The sequence below is a fragment of the Hydra vulgaris genome, chromosome 02 (assembly GCF_038396675.1).
Source record: "Hydra vulgaris chromosome 02, alternate assembly HydraT2T_AEP".
Classification (NCBI taxonomy): domain Eukaryota; kingdom Metazoa; phylum Cnidaria; class Hydrozoa; order Anthoathecata; family Hydridae; genus Hydra; species Hydra vulgaris.
Window position 1 is genome coordinate 34,128,640 of NC_088921.1, and position 22,024 is coordinate 34,150,663.

Consider the following 22,024-nt stretch of genomic DNA (forward strand, 5'->3'; position numbering starts at 1 on the left):
AGAATAGTCAAAGGAGTCAAATATAATTTCACAACAAACAGGTATTTTGGTACACAAGTATATACCAGGCTAAGCATGTGACTGTTGGAGTCTTTGTAAAACAAAGGATAATAGTCATCAATACTCAAATTCAAAAATGAAACAGCCGAGTTTAAATTAACCTTACAATAAGCAAGTAGGTTTAATGAAAAATACAAGAATAATTTATATCTAGCCATATTTCCGATTAGGCCAGAAAATGAATTCAGTTTATGTAAATCACCATCTAAATGTCAAAAAATCAGGAAGTGTCTGAGCGCTTATTCGCTCATAGAGTGAACACAAACTCTACAATTAGATATCCCTACATTTTAAAAAAACAAGCAATAAGTGTTGTATTAGAGAGTATCTAACACAATTTAACAGCTTGAGCAGAGCATTCTTCTGTAGTTACCACAATTTTCAAAAGTTTTTATATTGATAAAAAAACACAACCAAACCTTGTTTATAGCAAAAACTATAAAACCTAGGCCAAAGCAAACATGAAAAAACCTAGCAAACTTAATAATCTGTGCAGTACATAAAACAGGTTTACAAATAATTTAGACCGGTTAATGATAGTTGATTTTGAGTGTAACAAATATACTGAGGTTAAAAAAAAAAAACATGAAAAAAAAGTAAAAATATTCCAGAGTATTATTGAGTATTCCAGAGTATTAATTAGTAGTAAGTTTTATAAGATAATAACTAGATTTATCTTTTTAGTTAAAACTACCAAAACAATACCAAATATCAATAGACAGTTAATACGCTCAAACTTCACATTCTATTATTAACATCAGATCTTGCTGTTTGGGTAATTCCCATGATAATTTAAAAACTAAGGAGGCAATAACTAGAGTTCAAAGGGATCCCCGAGTGTCAAGACAAGTTGTGTTCACATCTTAAATAAACCTTAGAAAACAAGTTTACATTTAATTAAACTTACTAAAATAAATTATTTATCGAGATAATAACAAAGCTTTATTGTAACTTTGCCATTTTAATTTTGTTTCTAAGCCAAATATTAGGATTACGATTTTGTTCTTTTTTGTTATATAAATAACTGATTTGTTTAATGATGTGTTCGCTGTAGAGTTTTTTTAAAAACAATTTAATTCACACATAAGGTTAGGTTTTAATTTTTTTTAATTTGCGATTATAATAAAATATTTTTGCAGCATTGCAGTTTACAAAGAGTTTCAGATGTCACTTTAAAATAAAAAATTAAACTTCGGTCTTTTTAAATAACTACTTTTATTTTTTTCATGTAAAAAAACAGTTTTTTTCACTCACAAATTTAATTGCATATTTTTCAATTAATCATAAAAATGTTATTTTTAGTTTTAAGATTTTATTAGAGTAACAATGAAAAGTGAATAAATTGAATAAATTTTTTTTAACAACCTGCAGCCATATTCACTTTTTATAGTTAAAAAAAAAAAATCCTTTAAATTTTTAAATAAAAAAAAAATAATTTAACTTTAGAAACAATACTTATTTTTATTGACACCAAAGTTAAAATTTTATTTATTTTATTTTTTAGATTATAATTAGATCACATTTTTTTAAAAAGAAAAAAAATCAACAAGCCAGAAATTTTTTTTTCCTTAAAAATAAAAATATAGCATTAAAAATTAAAAAGTTTTTTTATTAATATCTCAATAGTTTATTTAGTTTTAATTAACTCAAAAGTTAATTTCTAAGGTTTATTTAAGATACCACTTGTCTCAGCTCATAGGGATCCCTTTAGGTTAAAGCTTCTTGGAACAGAAACGTATGCGTGCAGCTTAAGGTTTTAAGTGCAGCATAAAAAGTTTTTAGAACTATTATTTCATTTAACCATAGGAATTTCTATGATAACATTTTATATTTTATACATTTTTGTGAATGTATATATATAAAAGTACAATGCAATAACTAGAAAATTTGAAGAGAGAGGGTTCTTTATACTAAATTGTCCTAATTAAATAATACCGATTAGATTTTTCTTAAAAAAAATATCAACTTAAAAAATAAGTAGTTAATAGTCATTAATTTATTAATGAGTTTATTAATTTGTGCTTGTGCTTTAGGAATTGGGAATTTGGATCTGTCTGTTTGCCTCTATTTGCCTGTCTGTTTGCCTCTATTTAGTCTGTTACACTGAAAATTCTCCAACAAGAGGCTAACAAGAGGCTTCCCTAATTATAAAGGATCCATTTTTTTTTTTAAATTAGTATTCTAGCTAAGGCACCAAATTATTTTCCCAAATCAAAAAAAGAATCCAAATTTATATCCTAATTAACACACTGTACATCTACTACACTTTATTGTAAAATATAAGATACACTTGTATAACATACACTTATGTTGTTATTATACATGTATAATATATAACTTAATTAACAAAGTATACATATTCATAAATACTATTAATTGTGATGTAGTTTTTTCAATTTTTCAATTTTATTTCATAAAATACAACCTATTTATAGCTTTACCTGGCAAGTTCACATTCTGTGCATAATAATACATTGAATGATCAATGTAAATTGCTGGCATTTCTTTTGGCAAATACAAAGCTTCTTTCTCTGAAGATAAGAATGGTTTGTTTTCCATAGTCTTACTTGTTGTTACTTGCATAATTTTAAAGTCAGAACAGTTAATAACAAAGAAACTTTCATACAAAATTTCTTTTTGTCGCTAAATAAAAATTATATTTATTTGAAAACAAAATCAAAAAAATAAAATAAAAAATCCAATTACAAAAAAAAATCACATTAAATAATGTATAGTAAAGAAGGAACAAAAAACTTTAACATCTGTTTAGTTGAAAAAGATTTTACTAAACATACTTTGTAACAACCCCAAAACCTGAGATTGTTGGATTACCTGGGGCCCTTGAGATAACATAGAATCTTTTCTTGACAAACGTCTCTTTCCTTCTGTTTCACGAAAATTAGTTAAAAGTTGTTGTGCCCAGTGTTTCCTTTGGTATGCAACCTGATCATCTATTCTAACAGCACTTCTATAAGTACCAGCAACATGATAAGGACAATGATCTAAAGCGATATTTGTTAATGAAATTTGTAATGCTGCTCCTGCTTCATCAAAATACTCATCAGTAGAATCTTTTGATTGGTTGCCATTTAAACTACTATCATCACATAAGTGCAAATCCACTTGATGTGTTCGCAAATGTATAGATGTTTCAGTCAGGTTATAGGCAGAAAAAATATTATCATGGGTAGCTTGACCATCAGCGTATGTTGGATTAGATTCAGTTCTTTGAGGGTTGGGCATACTTCCTTGTGAAATTGGTAAAAATTGGCTTCTAAGTTTTAATAGATACTGTACAAAACTAGAAAACTTGAGTAGTTGGGATTGTGTTAACACCCATAAGATATCATCTAGTATAATAGCCAACTTGGAAGCAATCATTGTACAATCTATTAACCTTTTCTTAATAACCAACCGAATGACACTATTATTGGTAATAAGTCGAAGAGGTGTTGATAGGATATCTTTTGACTAAAAAACACAAAACTTGCTCATAATCATAACCTAAACTTAACAACTATGAAAAAAAGAACTATACAATCTATATGATTTATGCAATCTTCAACTTTTATTTTTTATTTATCTTTATTATTAAATATAGTTTCTCATAGAATAATTTAATAGTTTTGTTTAATTAATAAAATAAAATGTAAAAGTACCTCTGGCTTGTAAGAAGCATCAGCATCCACCTTCATTGTTCCCCATCTTATTTCTTTGAAAGTTAACACTTCACCCCTTACTTCATCCTTTAACCTTGTTGATCTTAAACTATTTGCTTGCTGCCAGTCAGGTGTAGTGCTTTGAATGACAATACGTGATACATTCACAGATGCCTTAAAACCTGCTGATGTAAATGCAACCAAAACTGTATTAATGGAAATATACATTCCATCAAGAACTCGTTCTGTAAATCCATACTTTGATGGTTTGCTACATGTAAAAAAGCATTTTAAACTACTAATAGAGATTGCTGATGATCAAGCTATATAATATTAATATTTAAAAATTATTTAACAATTATTATCATTAATATTTAATAATTATTATTAGCTGTTGTTGTATTTAATAGCATTAATAAAAAACTATAGTATAATAGTAGGATGATTTTAAATACAATTTACTATAACATTAAATATAGTATAAAAATACTATACAATATAATAAAAATGTGGTAGTAGGTTACTGGAAGAACAATCAGCCATAAAAAGGAAAAAATTTTTATGGCTGAATACTAAACCACAATATTCATATATTATTTTATGAAACCATGTTTTATTTATGGCTTTTCTCAGCCTAGCTAATGAGGTTAGGTTTTGTTTAAAAAAAATTCTGCTTTTTAACCCAACAGTTTGATGGGCTTTAAATTGGGTAGATTGCCGCATTGCCATTCATGAAATGGCTCCATAAATAAATGAATATTCCAGCCACAGAGCAAGAACATTCACTCTTTTATGGAGCCATTTCATGACAATTTTTGCCTGATAGCATGTTGCCACGTCATGCATGAAAATATTAAATTCTAATTTATAAGATAGACAGACTGTTCTTCAAATTTTCTTTTACAACATAAATATATACATTATTTAAATATATATATATAATTTAAATATATATATACTATAAATATATATATATATAATATAAACATATATATAATATAAACATATATATAATATAAACATATATATAATATAAACATATATAAAATATATATATAATATAAATATATATATATATATATATATATATATATATATATATATATATATATATATATATATAATACAAATTGATGGCTAAACTCCAACACCACGTATCTAAAAAATCACAACTTTTCAGGAGAGCCAAAAAACGTGATATTTTTCAAAAAAACCACAGAAATAAAAAAATAAAAAAACGTCAAATTATTAAATTCTTTTGTTTGTTTATTTAAAATGTTGATTTGATTAAAATAAGTTTTAAAATAAGTCAATAATAAAACTGTATTGTCTAAAATGAAAAAGGACACAATTTATTAACTAAAAGGCATGTTAAACTGTAAAAAGGCAGTCTTTTAAAAAATAGTAACGCTAAACAGTTACATAACCCCATATATCTTCTTTGGTGTTTTATTGGGTAACTTTTAAGTGTCCTCCAACACCTGCAGTTGTCTTCACAAAATTATTTCTTGTAAGAAAGGGAATCATAAAAGTGATGGGAATCTTCTGGGATGACATGCTTCAAGTCTTGTAAATGTTTCCATTTGGTGTATGGAAGCGGATCCTTTCCTTAAATAGTTGTATAGGTGACTCATCTTTTTTAACTTTGATTGGTCTTCTAGACAAATCCACAAAACTTCCATCAAAAGATAATTTGTATTGAATCGTTCCTGTGGGTAGGTGCTGGAAACAGCAAACATCAAGGACACATGGTTCACCCTTCTTTCTTCCTGAACAAACTAATAGCTTATATTAGAGAGTCGTAATAGCTTATATTAGAGAAATCCTTGTAAAAGTCATATTTCAAGTATGCAGACTCAAGGGAGTTTACCGGGCCTCCTTGGTATATTTTACATACTCAAATGGTAGGTACACATTCTTTCCCTTGATTTGTTTTTCAATCCTCGCATGTACTGAATCTCCCTCCATTTGCGTATGCCCTTTCACTAGGTATTTCTGAGTTACATTGATATTATTTTGGACGGCAAAGTGAAGAAGGGCATTTGATACAAATTGGTTAGGATTTTGATTTTTGCAACCATCTGTGTATACTACAATGGGGCGGCAAGGAGATAGACAATGTTCCTTTAAATAATCAACCAAACAGGAGGCAAATGTGTTGGCCGATAAATCCTCCTCTACCTCTGAAATTTAGTAACATTTGCAATGTCTATTAGCTAAGTTATAAACAGTGTAATTATGTGAACATAACTTCCTCTTATAATACATGGCACTTGCCTTTGTCATGGGGGTTAACTTAACAGATTCCATGTCCGTCGTCAAGCAATATATTTCACCATCAATTGCCTTCTGTTTGCCCCGTTCTTTTTCACCTCGAGCCCTATTTTTTTCAGTAATATGCTGATCGTAGTCTTCCTTTGAAACACTGCCTACTTTGAATGCTTAACAAGTATCACACTGATCTTTTTTGGGAACGAAGAGGGATAAATTCTTTTCTTCAAAAACTTGCATAAATATAGTAAGGGATCCATACGGTTTATTGTGAGAAATGCAAAAGTCTTTGTATAATTTGTACAAATCAATTTTTGTATCCCATAATGGTTCTAAATACATTTTCGACGTGGATGCTCTGCAATAATGAGATGGGACTGTTGGTAAACTTTCAAACCATTCAGAAATGATCTTTTTCTTTTGTGGTATTTTTTTCTCTCTACATCCACATTGTTCAATGACATCTTTTGGTAGAATAGCAGCATCTTCTTGTTCTGAATGTTGTGCTTCCTCGTCATCTTGAGACACAACTGTACTTGATGCCCAATTTTGAACCATCCATTCTTTCATACCAAGGGTATTCAATAACATCTGTTTACAAACAGGTTTTAAATCACCAGCAGTAGGACTTAAGTATTATTGTTTCTTTTTCTCTTGCCATTATTGCCTTCATCATTAAATACCTCAACAGAACACAAATCATCTTGAGGTTTTCTTGCAAGTTCTTGGCAAATTAAATTGTCTGCATTGGGATTATTTTCGATACATTGAGCATAGTTTTGTAAGTCATCTTGAGGTTTTCTTGCAAGGTCGTTAATTAAATGGTCTGCATTGGAGATGTTTTCGATATTTTGAGCATCTTTTTTACTTAGACCAATATTTGAGTCATTTTCAAGGCTAATTTGCAATCTCATCATCTGACAACACAAAATCTGGGTCATTAGGGTCATCAGGTTCTTTATCATTGCTATTGTAATCAATACTATTGTAAATGTTTGTAGCAGTTTTTTCTTTATCTTTTAAGTATAGAGAGCAATCAATAATAGGTATAGGTTGATCTCCTTCTCGTAAAACATCCTGATGGTTTGTCCCAGGTTGATTCAAATCCGTTTCGTCGACAGAGAGGATGACTTCTTCTTGTAGGACGTCTTCGATACCTAGGCCATCGTCAAATATCACTTCTGCTTCATTTATCAATATTCCAAAAGCTTGATTTCCTGAATCATCATTGCTGTTCAAAATATTTGTTCTTCTAAGGTAGTTCGTAGTCCGCTCAGTTCCTGAAAAAATATTAAGGTATTATTATTGTTTTTATAGACTAATTTTTAATGGATAAATTATGAGAGAAATTTATTAATCCTTTGTGACCAAGCCAAAAGTTCAAAACTATTTCTTGTTATTATAACTTTCAAATGTTGTAAACGATTAAGCTTGAGCTAGTATTGTCAAATAGCTAGTATTGTCATACTTTATACAGGAGTAGGCCTAGGCCTATCACTTTATGGAGTAGGGCTATAGAAATTTGAATTTAAGTTTTATTTTAAAAGCTACTTACGTACTGTTTCTTCTTTTTGTAGCAAACCGATCATGTCATCAATGAAATCACTATCTTCACTATTTGGTTCATCCATGATTCAACTGCTAGGTAGCAGATATTAATATTACAACACATATCTTGGACCTGCAAGAATACAAACTAAACTGTAACAACACGTTATCTTGAACGCTTATTTTACAAGCAATTTTTCTATAGTAAACAACAAATCTAGGTTAAGTGAATACTTCAAAACTATTCATTATACTTCTAAGCTAGTAATCAATTAACTTAACTGCATTACAGTTAACAAATTAAACAATAATTACCTGAAATGAACCAGTTGGTTAATATTGTCACATGTTTTCATTGTAAACAATTCATGATACGTGGTGTTAGAATTCAGTTCTGCCAACTAACAAGATACAGGAAACAAATTTACCTAATTTAAACACTTTTCCCAGTATTATTTAACATAAGTGTTGTTAGAATCAGGTGTAGAATTGGCCATAGTTTCTTATTCACTACTTAACTCAAAACAGCCAAATTTTGAGATACGGAGTTTAACCATCGAAATATATATATAATATACATTATATATATATATATATATATATATATATATATATATATATATATATATATTATATATATATATATATATATATTATATATATATATTATATATATATATTATATATATATTTATATATATATATATATATATATTATATATATATATACATACATATATATATATATATATATATATATATATATATATATATATATATATATATATATATATATATATATATATATATATATATATATATATATATATATATATATATATATATCAGAGGTGTACACTGAACTTTTAGATGTTTGAGTTAATGAATTTTTAGATGTTTGAGTTTTGACACTTAACGGCATTGTGCAAGCTCCAAACTTTTGTATGTTTGTGCCTATGTCAAATTATAATGTTTCGTAAAGAATTGCAGTGATTGGAGCTTGGGAACAATAAAACTCTAATTTTTGGGCCCACCCAGCCCTTAACGTTGGAGCAACAAACTTATAAAATGTTTTCTTTTTTTATAAGTTTTGTTATAAGAATATAAATTTTTATAACTATTTTTATAAAAATTTATATTCATTAATAAATTTTTATAAAAAATTTAAATTCATTAACAAAATTCAAACTTCATGCAATAATCTCTTAGTGTTCAGTTTTCAGTGAAACTGCAAAGTTTACAACCCCCTCAAATTGAGAGTGGTTAAAACTTTATATAGTCATAACTTTCGAAAAATAAGAGATTGTTGTATGAAATTTGAAATTTTTTGATGACTATAAATTTAAATAAAAGTAGAGAAAATATTTTATAAACTCATTGTTCCCACATTAAAGGCTGGGTAGGCCCAAAAATTTGGATTTTTTGTTTCCAAGCTTAAATCACCCCAATTCTTTGCAAAATATTCTCATTTGACATTAGCACAAACATATAAAAGTTTGAAGTTTGCACAATACCTGTAAGTGTCAAAACTCAAACATCTAAAAGCCCAGTATACACCTCTGATATATATATATATATATATATATATATATATATATATATATATATATATATATATATATATATATATATATATATATATATATATATATAAATATATATATATATATATATATATATATATATATATATATATATATATATATATATATATATATATATATATATATATATATATATACATGAGTGTAATTCGAAAACAATAAAAGGCTGATTGATAATTTTTTTTTAACTTATTCATAAAATAAAGCAAAAATACTAATTGTCAAATATATAAAAGATATTTATTTAATATTATCTTGAATTTAATTGGAATACAATAAGAGTGATAAAAACAATATTAAAAAAGTGTGCAAAAGTATTAGCGCACTAACAGTTTTTTAAAGATTCAAAGAAAGTATAATATTTTATGTGACCACGTTTGTTTTTAAGGCATGCCAAGACTCTACGTGGTTTAGAATCTATAAGTTTTCTGATTAATTCTTGTGGCACTGTATTCCACAACTCTCGAATTTGCGTTTTGAGCTGCACCAAGTTAGTGGGCTTGCTTTTTTGTAATTTGCAGTCCATCCAACTCCAAAGATTCTCAATAGAATTTAAATCAGGTGAGCAAGCAGGCCAAGACATTAGATTCAACCATTTTTCTTCCATGTATTGCTTTATTGAGCGTGCTGTGTGGCAAGGAGCGTTATCTTGTTGAAATTGCCAGGTGTAGTCAGCCTTGAAAATGCCTATTGATGGCTTTAAATAATCTTCTAATATCTCTCTATATCGATGTTGATTAAGGAAATCAGTGTAAAGATGCGCCAGTCCATTGCTAAATCCAGCAATGCAGTCCCAAATGCTAATTGAACTTCCTTCTCCTTGAACTCTTGACATGATAAAACGAGGATTATATTTTTTGTTTTGTATCTCCTCACGACAACCCTTTTCTTGCAAAAAAAAGTTCAAAATTTGACTCCTCTGAGAAAATTACTTTTCTCCATTATTCTACTGTCCGTGCAGCTCTCTCTTTGCACTATTTTCTTCGCTTGAGACGGTCTTTGATACTTAATAGTGGCTTCTTTTTTGCAAGGGATGAATTGAGATGTTTTTTCTTCATAAGCTTGCTAATTGTTGATCGGCTAACTTAATGTGCACCCAACACTGTATTCAGGTCTGAGGCGATTTCGGCTATGCTCATGTATGGGTTATGTCTAGAGAGCATAATTGCTTTATTTTTTTCCTTTTCTGACATTTTTTTGGGACGACCAGAGCGACTTTTGTCTTTGACTGTTCAAAACTCGTTATAATTTTTGAGCATTGTTCTAACGCTGCATTTACTGATTCCAAGTTGACGTCCGATTTCTCAATGGGTGAGACTACTTTTGTTCAGGCCAACAACTTGCCACTTTGTTTCAACTGCTATGCTCCTTAAAGCCAAATTTTTGTTGTTGCAATTTTAAAGTTTTAATTAACTTTATTTCAAATGATATTTCAGCCATTTTAATTTATTCTTCTTATATTTTTTATTGACTATTAATAATAAGCAGAGAGTTTTTAACAAAAATCAACCAAAAAAGTTTTTCTCAAAGGAATTAAACGAGTGTGCTGATACATTTTAAATGAGTGCGCTAATACTTTTGCCCGCTTAATTTCAGACATTTTTCCGAGTAGTCATTAAACTTCTTATCAACTCATAAAAAAAACAAGCAGGTTGACAATATTTGACATTACAATTAAATCTAATTGGTTTTACCTTTCATTTAAAAAAAAACAAGTTCAAAATTAAAATTACTTTACAATTTATATTGATTTAAAGTTGTCTATAGAAAAAAAATTTACGAGTGCGCTTATACTTTCTGGAAGCACTGTATATAGGCCTTGTTAAGAAGCATTACGCAGCTCGCATTTTGCCTGCAAAAAAGCGATTTGCCTACGCGTTCAGCAGTTTTGCACTACGCAAAAACTTTTATCTTTTAAAATATTTAAATTATCTTTTGATGTCGTTAACGTGACGTTTATTCAGAAGAAATAAAGTTGTAAGTAAAAGCATTTAACCTCAATTGTAAACTAATAGAGTTTTTGTTAAAGAAACAGTTTTTTTAATAATTTTTTTTGTTGTTGTTAAAAATTAGTTAAAAAAAATAAAGTGCTTTAAGTTTTATCTTAAGGAATCAAATATATAAATTCCTTTTAAATATAAAAATTATTTTTTGTCATAATAGTTTAAAAAAATGTACGATTTATTTTTATATAAATATTTTATTAATAAGATATTTTGTTTATTGTTATCTCAATAATGTAAAGTTTTAATTACATTCGTTTAATTTATGAAAATAAATTATGATCACGAATATGTTATAGATAACTGATAACAAATAAAATAAAACTCTTTATTGTTTAAAAACATTATTAAAAAGAGTTCACAAAATAAATAAGAAAAAATTTATTAACAATTAATAAAATAACCAAAAACCAACTGTAAAATTATAAGAAAATAAACAAATATTATTTTACATTTATGAAAAAAAAATTCTTTCAAAATAAAATTTAGTTTATATTTGAAAAAAATAATAAAAATGATTTTTTAAATAGGAACTTAGATTTTATTTGTAACTTTTACTTTAGTGAGAAAAAAAAAACTGTTTGTATGATTTTTAACACGTTAATAAAATAACTTTAATTACAATGCGGTACATGAAAAGACGCGAGTGACGCAATATAACTTCTAACGATGCAAAATATATTTGCTGAGTTGAGTTACTTTGAAATGCATTATGCGTTTTCGTTACGCAGCAAAATCTCATAACAAGGCCTATATATATATATATATATATATATATATATATATATATATATATATATATATATATATATATATATATATATATATATATATATATATATATATATATATATATATATATATATATATATATATATATATATACTATAGCATATTTATGTGAGCATTTGCTCACTTTTTTGCTTATCTAAATCGATACAGCATTTTTAGAAAAAGACGAAAACGAAGAATAATGAATAAAAAGATTGCTGCCCCATCACAAATCCTCAGTCAATGTAGCAGCATTCCGCTGCGAGTCAGGCTGTATATATATATATATATATATATATATATACATATATACATATATATATATATATATATATATATACACATATATATATATACATATATATATATACATATATATATATATATATATATATATATATATATATATATATATATATATATATATATATATATATATATATATATATATGATGGCCTTAAAGATATGCCATAAATTTTGTTGACTAGTAAAGTAAAGCAATAAGAAGCTGTGGAGAGAATTTTTTTGTAAACAAATTCGCTCCCAATATGACTCCAAAAAGCCATTAATAAAGTTGGGAGTTAACAGAAAACAAAAAAAGAGTTTTTCTTGCAGAAAAGATTTAAAGCAAGAAAAAAACCAAGGGGTTAAATGAGGCTTCACTTGGAACCGCCAAAAATGAAAGCTTCTTTACCTGCCTAAATATAGAAGATTATAAAAGAGGCACAATTTTTAACAGAGAGAAAAAAGAAATACGCCCAAGGACTATCACAAAGAAAATCACAAAATAAACCCACAACCTTAAGGTAGTAGTAAGCAATGAATCTGATATAGAAAAATGATAATATACAAATTTTAGTGAGATCATTGCAATATGAACCACCTAATGGAGAACAAGAAGAAACTGAGCACAAGCTAGGGTCATAAACAAACTGTTTTAGGACCCCCACTCCCCCCTTGTATGCACCTAGTGCTTTACCACCACCCCCCCACCCACGGTGTTTATTTGTTATAAAATCATATATACTATATATTTTTATACATGTTAGTTTCGTATTTCATGTCGTTATGATGCATTTTTTCTGGTCACAATTTTATAAAAATGTTTCAATAATCAAGAACATAGTTGTTGAAACACTGGCCTCACTTACTCATAAATTTTAAACTCACTTTATTTATAAATTTTACTTTCGTGTTGTTTATTTATAAAGAGTTAAATATTAACACTTTTTATCTAGCCTTAAAAACTGCATACACACACCTGGTATAAAATAAATATATATTTTTCAAAATATATAACTTTTTACCCATTACTTGAAGCAAAAACTGGCAAGTTTGCAACCTTTTCTCTTGCAGTTTCTGAAGCAACAATTTGAACTTCAACACAATCCAAGCGCTTAAAAAAAAAAAACTAAAATAATAAATTAAGAACTTGAAAGAAACTATAACATATTATGAGTATATACTTAGCATATTATGTTAAAATGAATATAATTTTAACCAAGAATATAAACATTAATTTAAATCCTAAATATCTGGAACATTTTTGATTGAATGATTCTAAGTGTGTTAATTATTCCTGTAATACAAATCTCATTATCTATTTAAAAAAACAATTATGATTCATTATTTTGGTGATATTATATTATAATCAATGTTTGGTTTTGAAGGCGATTACTAGATAACATTGAACAGAAAAATTGCTAGCCCTACTTAGTGCATTAGAAGATGCCTGTTTGTTTTTCATTGCAGACACTTACAGGAAAACTTTAAAAAACAAATTTTACCATACTTATTTTAAGTTTGTTATTGCATATATATTGAAAAAATTTCGTTATTGCATATATATTGAAAAAATTTCGTTATTGCATATATATTGAAAAAATTTCGTTATTGCATATATATTGAAAAAATTTCGTTATTGCATATATATTGAAAAAATTTCACATTTTAAGATTGTCAAAAGCAGAGCATAGGAGTTGAGGATTACAAAATTGGTTCCAGCTCCAAATTCAGCCCTTTTTCTCCAAAAAAAAATTCTCCAACACCATTTCCAGCTCCGGAGCGGCTAATCCAGGTAAAACAAATCAAAAAAATAAATTATTATATAAAGTATCACCTCCAAAGCCCTAGTCAAAAGAAAACAAGTTTAGGATCTTGTATAACTATTTCCTTTAAAAACAAGTTTTGCTTTAATAAAGTACACATTCACGTAAATTACACTTTCTTAAAGTGTGCAAAACTTGTTTGCTGAGCAATATTATTAGACTTTTTGAATTTTAAAATATGGATATACTTTTAATTAATTCTTTTAATTAATCATTGATATTCTTGTCAAATTGATTTTGCTAATATATAATTGAACTAATATAAAAAATGTATAAATATAAAATATGAATAAAAAATTATATATAGAAATATATAGTTAAGTAATATTTTTAGTGTGGGTTTAACAATACAAACATGTGATTATGTAATTACTAATTTTACAAGTTAAAGAATTTTTTCAACAATTTGTTTGTTTGATTTGTTAATATTAATTAGTTGATGTACTTTATTTCAAAACTAGTAGAGTCAAAATAACTTTTTTATTAATGCAAATTGAAAAGACAGGACTGTGGCTGAATAATTGACATAGCAATTGGTTTTAAACAAATATAAGTCATTAAGTAACTGGTTCGTTATGCCACACACTAATAAAGTATTTGTTATACCACACAATACTGTTATGCTGGTGTATGTGTGTGTTGCATCACTTAGAACTTTATGTAAAACATGTAGTAAAATAATTAAAAAACAAATTTATAAAATGTATGTTTATTTTTATTAACTTATAACAATAAGTAATGTATACAAAAAATTATTTAAAATAGGGTTATGTAAATACTTTTACAATCCAATCAAGTCAAAATTATCTTTATTGTTTTAAAGTACTCGATAAAAAATGTAGCACTTGGAATTTGAGTCAACCCAATTCCTTTATAAAGTACTTTACTTATGCAAATCTTTTTTTTTTTTAAACTTCTCAATATTTATTGGCGAGCATCTCCAGTTTTTACCTTATCTGATTTACAACAAAAAACAAACTTTTAATCAAAATTCTGAATAAAAAATTGAAATAAAGAAGGAATAACAAACACTCTATTTAAATTCTAAATAAAATAATTAAAATAAAAACGGCAAAACAAATATTTTATTTAAGTTCTGAACAAATTAATTTAAAAAGAAAATCAGCAAAACAAACACTCTATTTAAATTCTAAATACAAACTTTATATTTAAATTATAAACAAAACAATTAAAATAAAAAAGGAATTAATAACACTTTATTTGATTTTTAAATAAATTTTAAAAAACCAGCAAAACTAACATTTTATTTAAATTCTAAAATGACAAACCAAATGTTCTTTTTAAATTCTAAATACGAACCTTTTATTTAAACTGTAAACAAAACAATAAAATAAAAATGGAAAAACAAACATTTTATAAATACTAAATAACGTAATTAAAGATTTTTTAGAAAAACTAATGTTTTATTAAAATTACTAACAAAAAGGTATAATGCTGTAAAAGCAACCAATAAAAAAATTTTATTGGTTGCTTTTACAGGAGCATTAGTAACAGCTTAGAAATGCTAAATTGTAGTGCATATATATATTTATTAATTGTAGTGCATATATATATATTTATATACATGTATTTATATACATTATATACATATATTTATATACATGTATTTATATACATGCATTTATATATATATATATATATATATATATATATATATATATATATATATATATATATATATATATATATATATATATATATATATATATATATATATCTTATAGGTCTATCTTATATAATAAACTTACCAATCTTATAGGATCAGATTTTAAACTTGTCCAAGGTACCTTAAGTATAAATATTTAACAAACATAAATAAAACACCTGAACAACACAAATTTAAAAATTATATGCTTTTTAGACTTTAAAAAGAAAATTGAGGCAAAAATTTTTTTACCTTGGCAGAAATTTTGTTACAAGTAACTTTAGTTAGCTGCAGCCAAGGTGGAAATTCTAATAGTTCTGAAAGAACTCTTTCATCTAGTTCAAGATTAGTGAGCTCTCCTTCTCCTTTAAAAAACTTTAGGTTAATAGAGCTTGGATCAAGGTTCTTTGCAAATCTAAACAAAAAAATACACAATTTTTTCAAAACACGATTTATTTATGTTTAAATATGCTTTAATAAATCTGTAATGATGAGAATGTAAACAAGTCATGAGTGATGTACTGCTGATAGGTATAGAGTTTTGAGGCTCCTAAAGATTATTAGGGCTCCCAGACCCAAAGTAAAAACAATATTTGACTTCAAACTGCAGGCTAATAAGAATTCTCATCTCTGACCACAAACCTTAGCATTTCAGTACCTTCTTATTATCTACATAAACAACAAAAAACCCTGCAACATAGTTTACAGCATTGAGATTTATGTCAACCATATCAAATTGTGGTGCAAAAGGTGCAATCAAGATCAAATATAAAAACAGAACCAGCAACCACTATCACATCTGGAAAAACCAAAAACACTGTAAAATTAGGAGTGCATTGATGCCTACTTTTGTCTGATGCTAATATCTATAGGTATTGGCCAAAGATTTATATTTTTTAAGCTAAATATATTTTATATCTTTAAGTATTTCTAGTGTAACTTTTGAACTAAATTACATTAGAAATAATTAAAAGAACTAAATATTTCTAGGAGGTCTAGGTTCTAGATTCATTTAAATTACTTATACATTATTTTATATTTGTATAAGCACAAAAGAAAAAAAAAAGATTTTCTCAAAACTATTATGATCAGCCAATTACATTCATTGCTTATTTTAATCGTTCACTAAAATGTTCAAAAGAAAACACTTTAAAGTTAAGTTCTCTACTTAAGCAAACAAGATATATTAACTGCAACATTAATAATAAATTGTTACAACCAACAACTGAATAAACGATTACTAAAAATTGTGCAGAAAAAAACAAATATTTTACAATTCACTGGTTTACGCCAAGAATAGTTATTGTTCTAATTTAATAAAAATTAGAACAATAACTATTCTTAAAACTGCACCTGCCTATAATAATATATTTCCAAAAAATGTATGCTATGTTTGCAAAAAAAATTTGAAATTATTACCCATATAAATTAATAAAATTTATTAAAAAAAAATTTTAATTTCAAAATGCAGACATGAAAAAAGTACCTTTTAAAAAGTTCATTACTGAGGTTTTTGAGGTCTGACAGACTTCTGTTATTTAGTCTGACAGACTTCTATATATAAGACAAAATGATTTGTTCCGTATTTTTAAGAATTGCAAAAGAAAACAGTAAACTAGAAGAGAAAAAAATAATGCAAAAAAAAATGGTAATGATGAGATAATTTGCTCTTTTGCACAGAAATTTGCATTCAACATAAAGTGCTTCTGAACTTTTATTATTTTAAATCTCACAGCAATTTTTTTGAAAATAAATTGAGTGTGATGTACTAAAAAGCAAGCCTTCTCAGGATAGGCGTGCGGTTGTGCACCTAAAATGACCAAAAATATAGCTTTTTTAGCTGACAACTTGACCACAATTTTTTATATAATAAAAATGTAGAGCGTTTAAAAAATGTGCTGAAAAAACCAAACTTTTTTATATTATTTTATTAGTGCTAATATTTATTTGTTAATATTATAATTATTATTATTGTAAAAATAAAAACATGAAAATAATATTTTTTTAATTTAAGAATTATACATATATATTTTTTTATTCCTATAACAATATATTCTAGTATAATGTTGTTGTACATAAAATATAAAAATACGTAAACTTGAAACTATAGTTAAAAAGAGATTATGTAATGCAAAGTGAATTATAGACGAAACTTAATTTTATTTTAATCATAACAAGCCATTGCAGAAATTAGTAGGCTGATGTGGCATACATAATATTAAAAATTAAACTACATGGGTTACGAACCACAGGTGATAGTTTAGACACGGGCATGTATTTCTTTCAAGATTATTATCACAATTTTTTTATATTTTTTGTTTCCTTATTTTTAAGATGTTTTGCTCATCAACCATATTTGATAAAAGTCAAGGAAGGAAACTGATAATGTGTTTGAAAACTTTTTAAAATGTATTTGTAAAACAATTTTTACATATTTTAAATGTAACAAGTTTTTAAAGTAATACAAAGTCATTAATACTTTATAAACATTTTTTTGAGGTTGTTTTAACAAAGAATTGTCTTGCAATATAGGCAAAGTTGCAGTATTTCAAAACAACTGCAATTATCTGAAATTCTAAAAATCAATTATACCAATGCACTGTATATTATACTATTCATCATCTATAATATGAATAAGTTTTTCAATTTTGACATAGACACCATTACGCATCTTCAGAGGTGGTTCGTTTTATGCAAGTTTATAAAAACCAATCATTCCATTAATTATCTCTTAGTCTTGGGTATTGCATTGAAAATTAGACAACATTATTAAAACAAGCGATTTATTTTTTACATTAAACTTGTTTCATAATTACATTTAAAATATGACAAAATTTCCCAAATAATTTTTTTGCAATGTAATAAAAGACAACCAATGAATGAAAAAATCAGATTAGAGTACAAGATTAGTACAAGATTAAGCCAGATTAGAGTAAAGGCAAGAGAAAACAAATGAGTATAAAATCACAAAATCATTACGAACTGTTTTATCTTGGAAATATGATTTTCTTGGATGTGAAGGCATAAATGTTAACTGTGATTTTAATTGAATTGAAAAATGTTAATTGACATTGTTATGAAAATATGGTGCAAACTATGTTCTAAGCGTGAGATAATGAATAAAGGTGAATCTTCTGTATTTGGGCGTGCAAAAAAATCTTTGAATGCATTTTTAAAAGGAACTAATGTTGTCACACATCATCCGGTATAATTAATTGATTTATATTTACTATGAAAGAAATTTTATGTTTTATTGTTTTATACCTTGTTTGAGACTTTTTGTTTTATAATTTATGGCATACTTATGATAAGTATGTCATAAAATATTGTGCTATTTTTTAAATTTATATTTTAGACATTTGTAAACAACATCACATAAAAAGGCAGTGCGATTAGAAAATCTTGTTGAACCTTCTTTGAAGCGAAAAAAATAGATATTGTTCATAATTATTTGTCATGTATAACTATTTATGTTTATGCAGGACCTCGGTATTTGACATTTGCCAACTAAAGTTTAAAACTTGCTAACTCAAATGCTAAATGTATTGTGCCAACTCAAATAAACATGTAACAGCTTTGGGAGTTGGGAATCCACCTACTACCCCCATCAGGCCCTTTGCTTATGTAGTCTTTGGAAGTTTATATATTTTTTAATCTATTTTAATTGTCTGAATTTTAGACACTTATTTAAACTTATACGAAATTTTTTATTAAAATTAAGTAATTACATAGCTATTTTTTTACATAAACTATGCAATAGCTAGAACCACTTTAATTTTTAAATTTTATTTTAGCCAGAAATATTATACATTGCATTGCTCAGACAATTGCAGAGAAAATAGTGACTATTATTGTCAACAAGCCATTTATGGCTTTGCCTTCAAGCTCGAGAAACAAGCATTGACAAAAGGTTATTTTTTATGTTATGTTTTTGTTGCACTACACAATATGACTGATTTTAGAGGAGGTAATGCTGATTCTTTAAAATAAGCAATAGATAAAATTTGAGAGAGGAATTTTGATAAAATGTAAAATTCCTCTCTCAACTATTGTACTTTGTACAGTAGTTGAGAGAGGAATTTTACATTTTATCAAAAATAATATGAAACAATGTAAAATTCCTCTCTCAACTACTGTACAAAGTTGGTTTATACAACAGCTGATGGAGCAAATGTCAAAAATAATATGGCACAATGTAAATATAGAACAAAATTAAATCATAAAAATATAAATGAAGCTACAATAACAGTTTAAAGTGACATAAGTTAATCTGAAAATGAACAATTGGATTCAGATGAACGAGATAAAGAATTTAGCAAAAACAATGATAACTCTAATGACGACAGAGAATATGTTACAATCAGCAAGTAAAGAAATCTCGGAAACAGAAAAATTTGAAGAATGTATAGACAATTAAAATTGTTCTACCGACAGTAGTGAATGCAGCCAAATACAATAACCCAATATAATAATTTAGATTTCTTCTATATTATTAATAACTATCTAATACTTTAAAAACTTGTTAAATTTAAAGTATATAAATATATTTGACAAATAGATTGAAAAGTTTTGGAACATATTATCTGTTTTCTTCTTGACTTGTTTCAAATATCGTTGCTAAAAAAAGCAATCACCCTAAAAGCAAAACATATAAATAAATTGGGCTAATAATCTTGAAAGAATTATGCTCATTTTAAAAATTATGACCTGTGGTTCATAGCACATTTCATTTCATTTTTAATAAAATCACATGCTATATACGTCACATCAGCTTAATAACTTTTGAGAGGCTTGCTATTATAAAAAAAAATTTGTAATTTCGTCTATAATTCAATTTACATTAAATCCCTTTAAACTATAAAGTGTCTGGTTATATTTTTATTCTATTAAACAGTTCTTAAGTATATTTTATGTTCAACGACATATTACCAGAAGATATCGTAATAAGAACAAATATATATATATATATATATATATATATATATATATATATATATATATATATATATATATATATATATATATATATTTATATATATAATTTTTAAATTTAAAAAAAATTATCTTTATAAAATAATGTCTGGGCCACTAAAGCAAACTTTTTACAGCATAATTGACACTTTAAATTTACTTTATATGCAGAAAAGCAATAAACAATCATTCCCCAGATGTGCAATAGATATTAAGATATAATAACTACTAGATAAATAAGTACTTGGTAATAACTCTAGTTTATTTTATTATTTTAACCAAAATGGGTTTTTTGTCAAAATCCAAACTGGAATTTTTGCCTAATCTAATCTTATTTATGGCTATAATAAAGCCAAGTTTGGTTGCAAATTGGAATCAAACTTATCTTTAAAAAATTTATTGAGATAAGTATTCTACAAAACATGAAATAATTCTAATAAGTTAAGAAATACTTTTTTATTGTACTGCAAAAACAAAAAATAAATAAATATATGTATGTATAAATGTATTATAAAATGTATAAATTATCACAGTATTTTTAATTTAATTTTTTTTTTTTTAAAGCTTTTGTTGTTTTTGTTATTGTTGTTGTTGTTTGGTTGTTTTCATTATGGTAATGATGTGGTTTTAAATGTTGTTTAGTTACTTTTTTTATCATTTTTTTTGACATCAATAAGTTTTTTTATGTTTAATTTGATTAAACCGATATAAAACTATCAGTAATAACTATTTAAACCTAAGTTTAAATATTAATCGTAATTTATCAATGTTTTTTAGAAAGGAATCATCAAAATCATTATTAAAACTTTCTCACTTTGTCAGCTGCTTCGTTATTTGATTCTTTGCCCATGAAGCCATAAAATAAATTCGTGTCTAAGACATAATGTGGACCTTTGCCTTAATATATAATAGCATATAAATCAAAGAACAAAAAATCTGTAAGGAATAAATTTGCTATTCATGTCACAATGTGAAGATTTTCGTGATACATTTTCTCGATACTTGAGTATGACACATGATATAGCCGACTTTCTAACCTGTATAAATTGTATCTTCCGCGTTTGCAAATTAAAAAATAAAAGTCAATAATAATCGCAAAACAAAATCAAAGATAATTGATTTAAATATAGAATATCTAATAAATATTATTAATTGATAAGTGAAGGAACGTCATCAATATTATTTAACCAATCCTCAAAAAATTACACTACCAATCACTATCAGACTCCCAGTTTAGCTTCCATAATACAAGATTTTTGCAAGGTGCAAGTAATTCAATTATGCAAAGATTATTTGAATACTTATATGACTTTTTTTGACGATAATTTTTCGACCTACATTTGCAAATTAACAATGCGTTCT

The 22,024-nt window shown here is 26.1% G+C and overlaps 1 protein-coding gene across 1 annotated transcript in view; it reads right to left on the bottom strand.

The window, feature by feature from the left end:
* Positions 1-22,024, bottom strand: part of LOC100214136 (bridge-like lipid transfer protein family member 3B) — a 34,153-nt gene extending 12,129 nt beyond the window's left edge. Inside the window, exons 1-7 of the mRNA XM_065790676.1 lie at positions 21,477-22,024; positions 15,944-16,106; positions 15,795-15,833; positions 13,225-13,313; positions 3,720-3,990; positions 2,893-3,531; positions 2,502-2,703 (exon numbers count right to left, since the gene is read on the bottom strand). Coding sequence (XP_065646748.1) covers positions 2,502-2,703; positions 2,893-3,531; positions 3,720-3,990; positions 13,225-13,313; positions 15,795-15,833; positions 15,944-16,106; positions 21,477-21,520 — 1,447 coding nt within the window. The 5' untranslated portion in view covers positions 21,521-22,024. The remainder of the gene's footprint in view (positions 1-2,501; positions 2,704-2,892; positions 3,532-3,719; positions 3,991-13,224; positions 13,314-15,794; positions 15,834-15,943; positions 16,107-21,476) is intronic.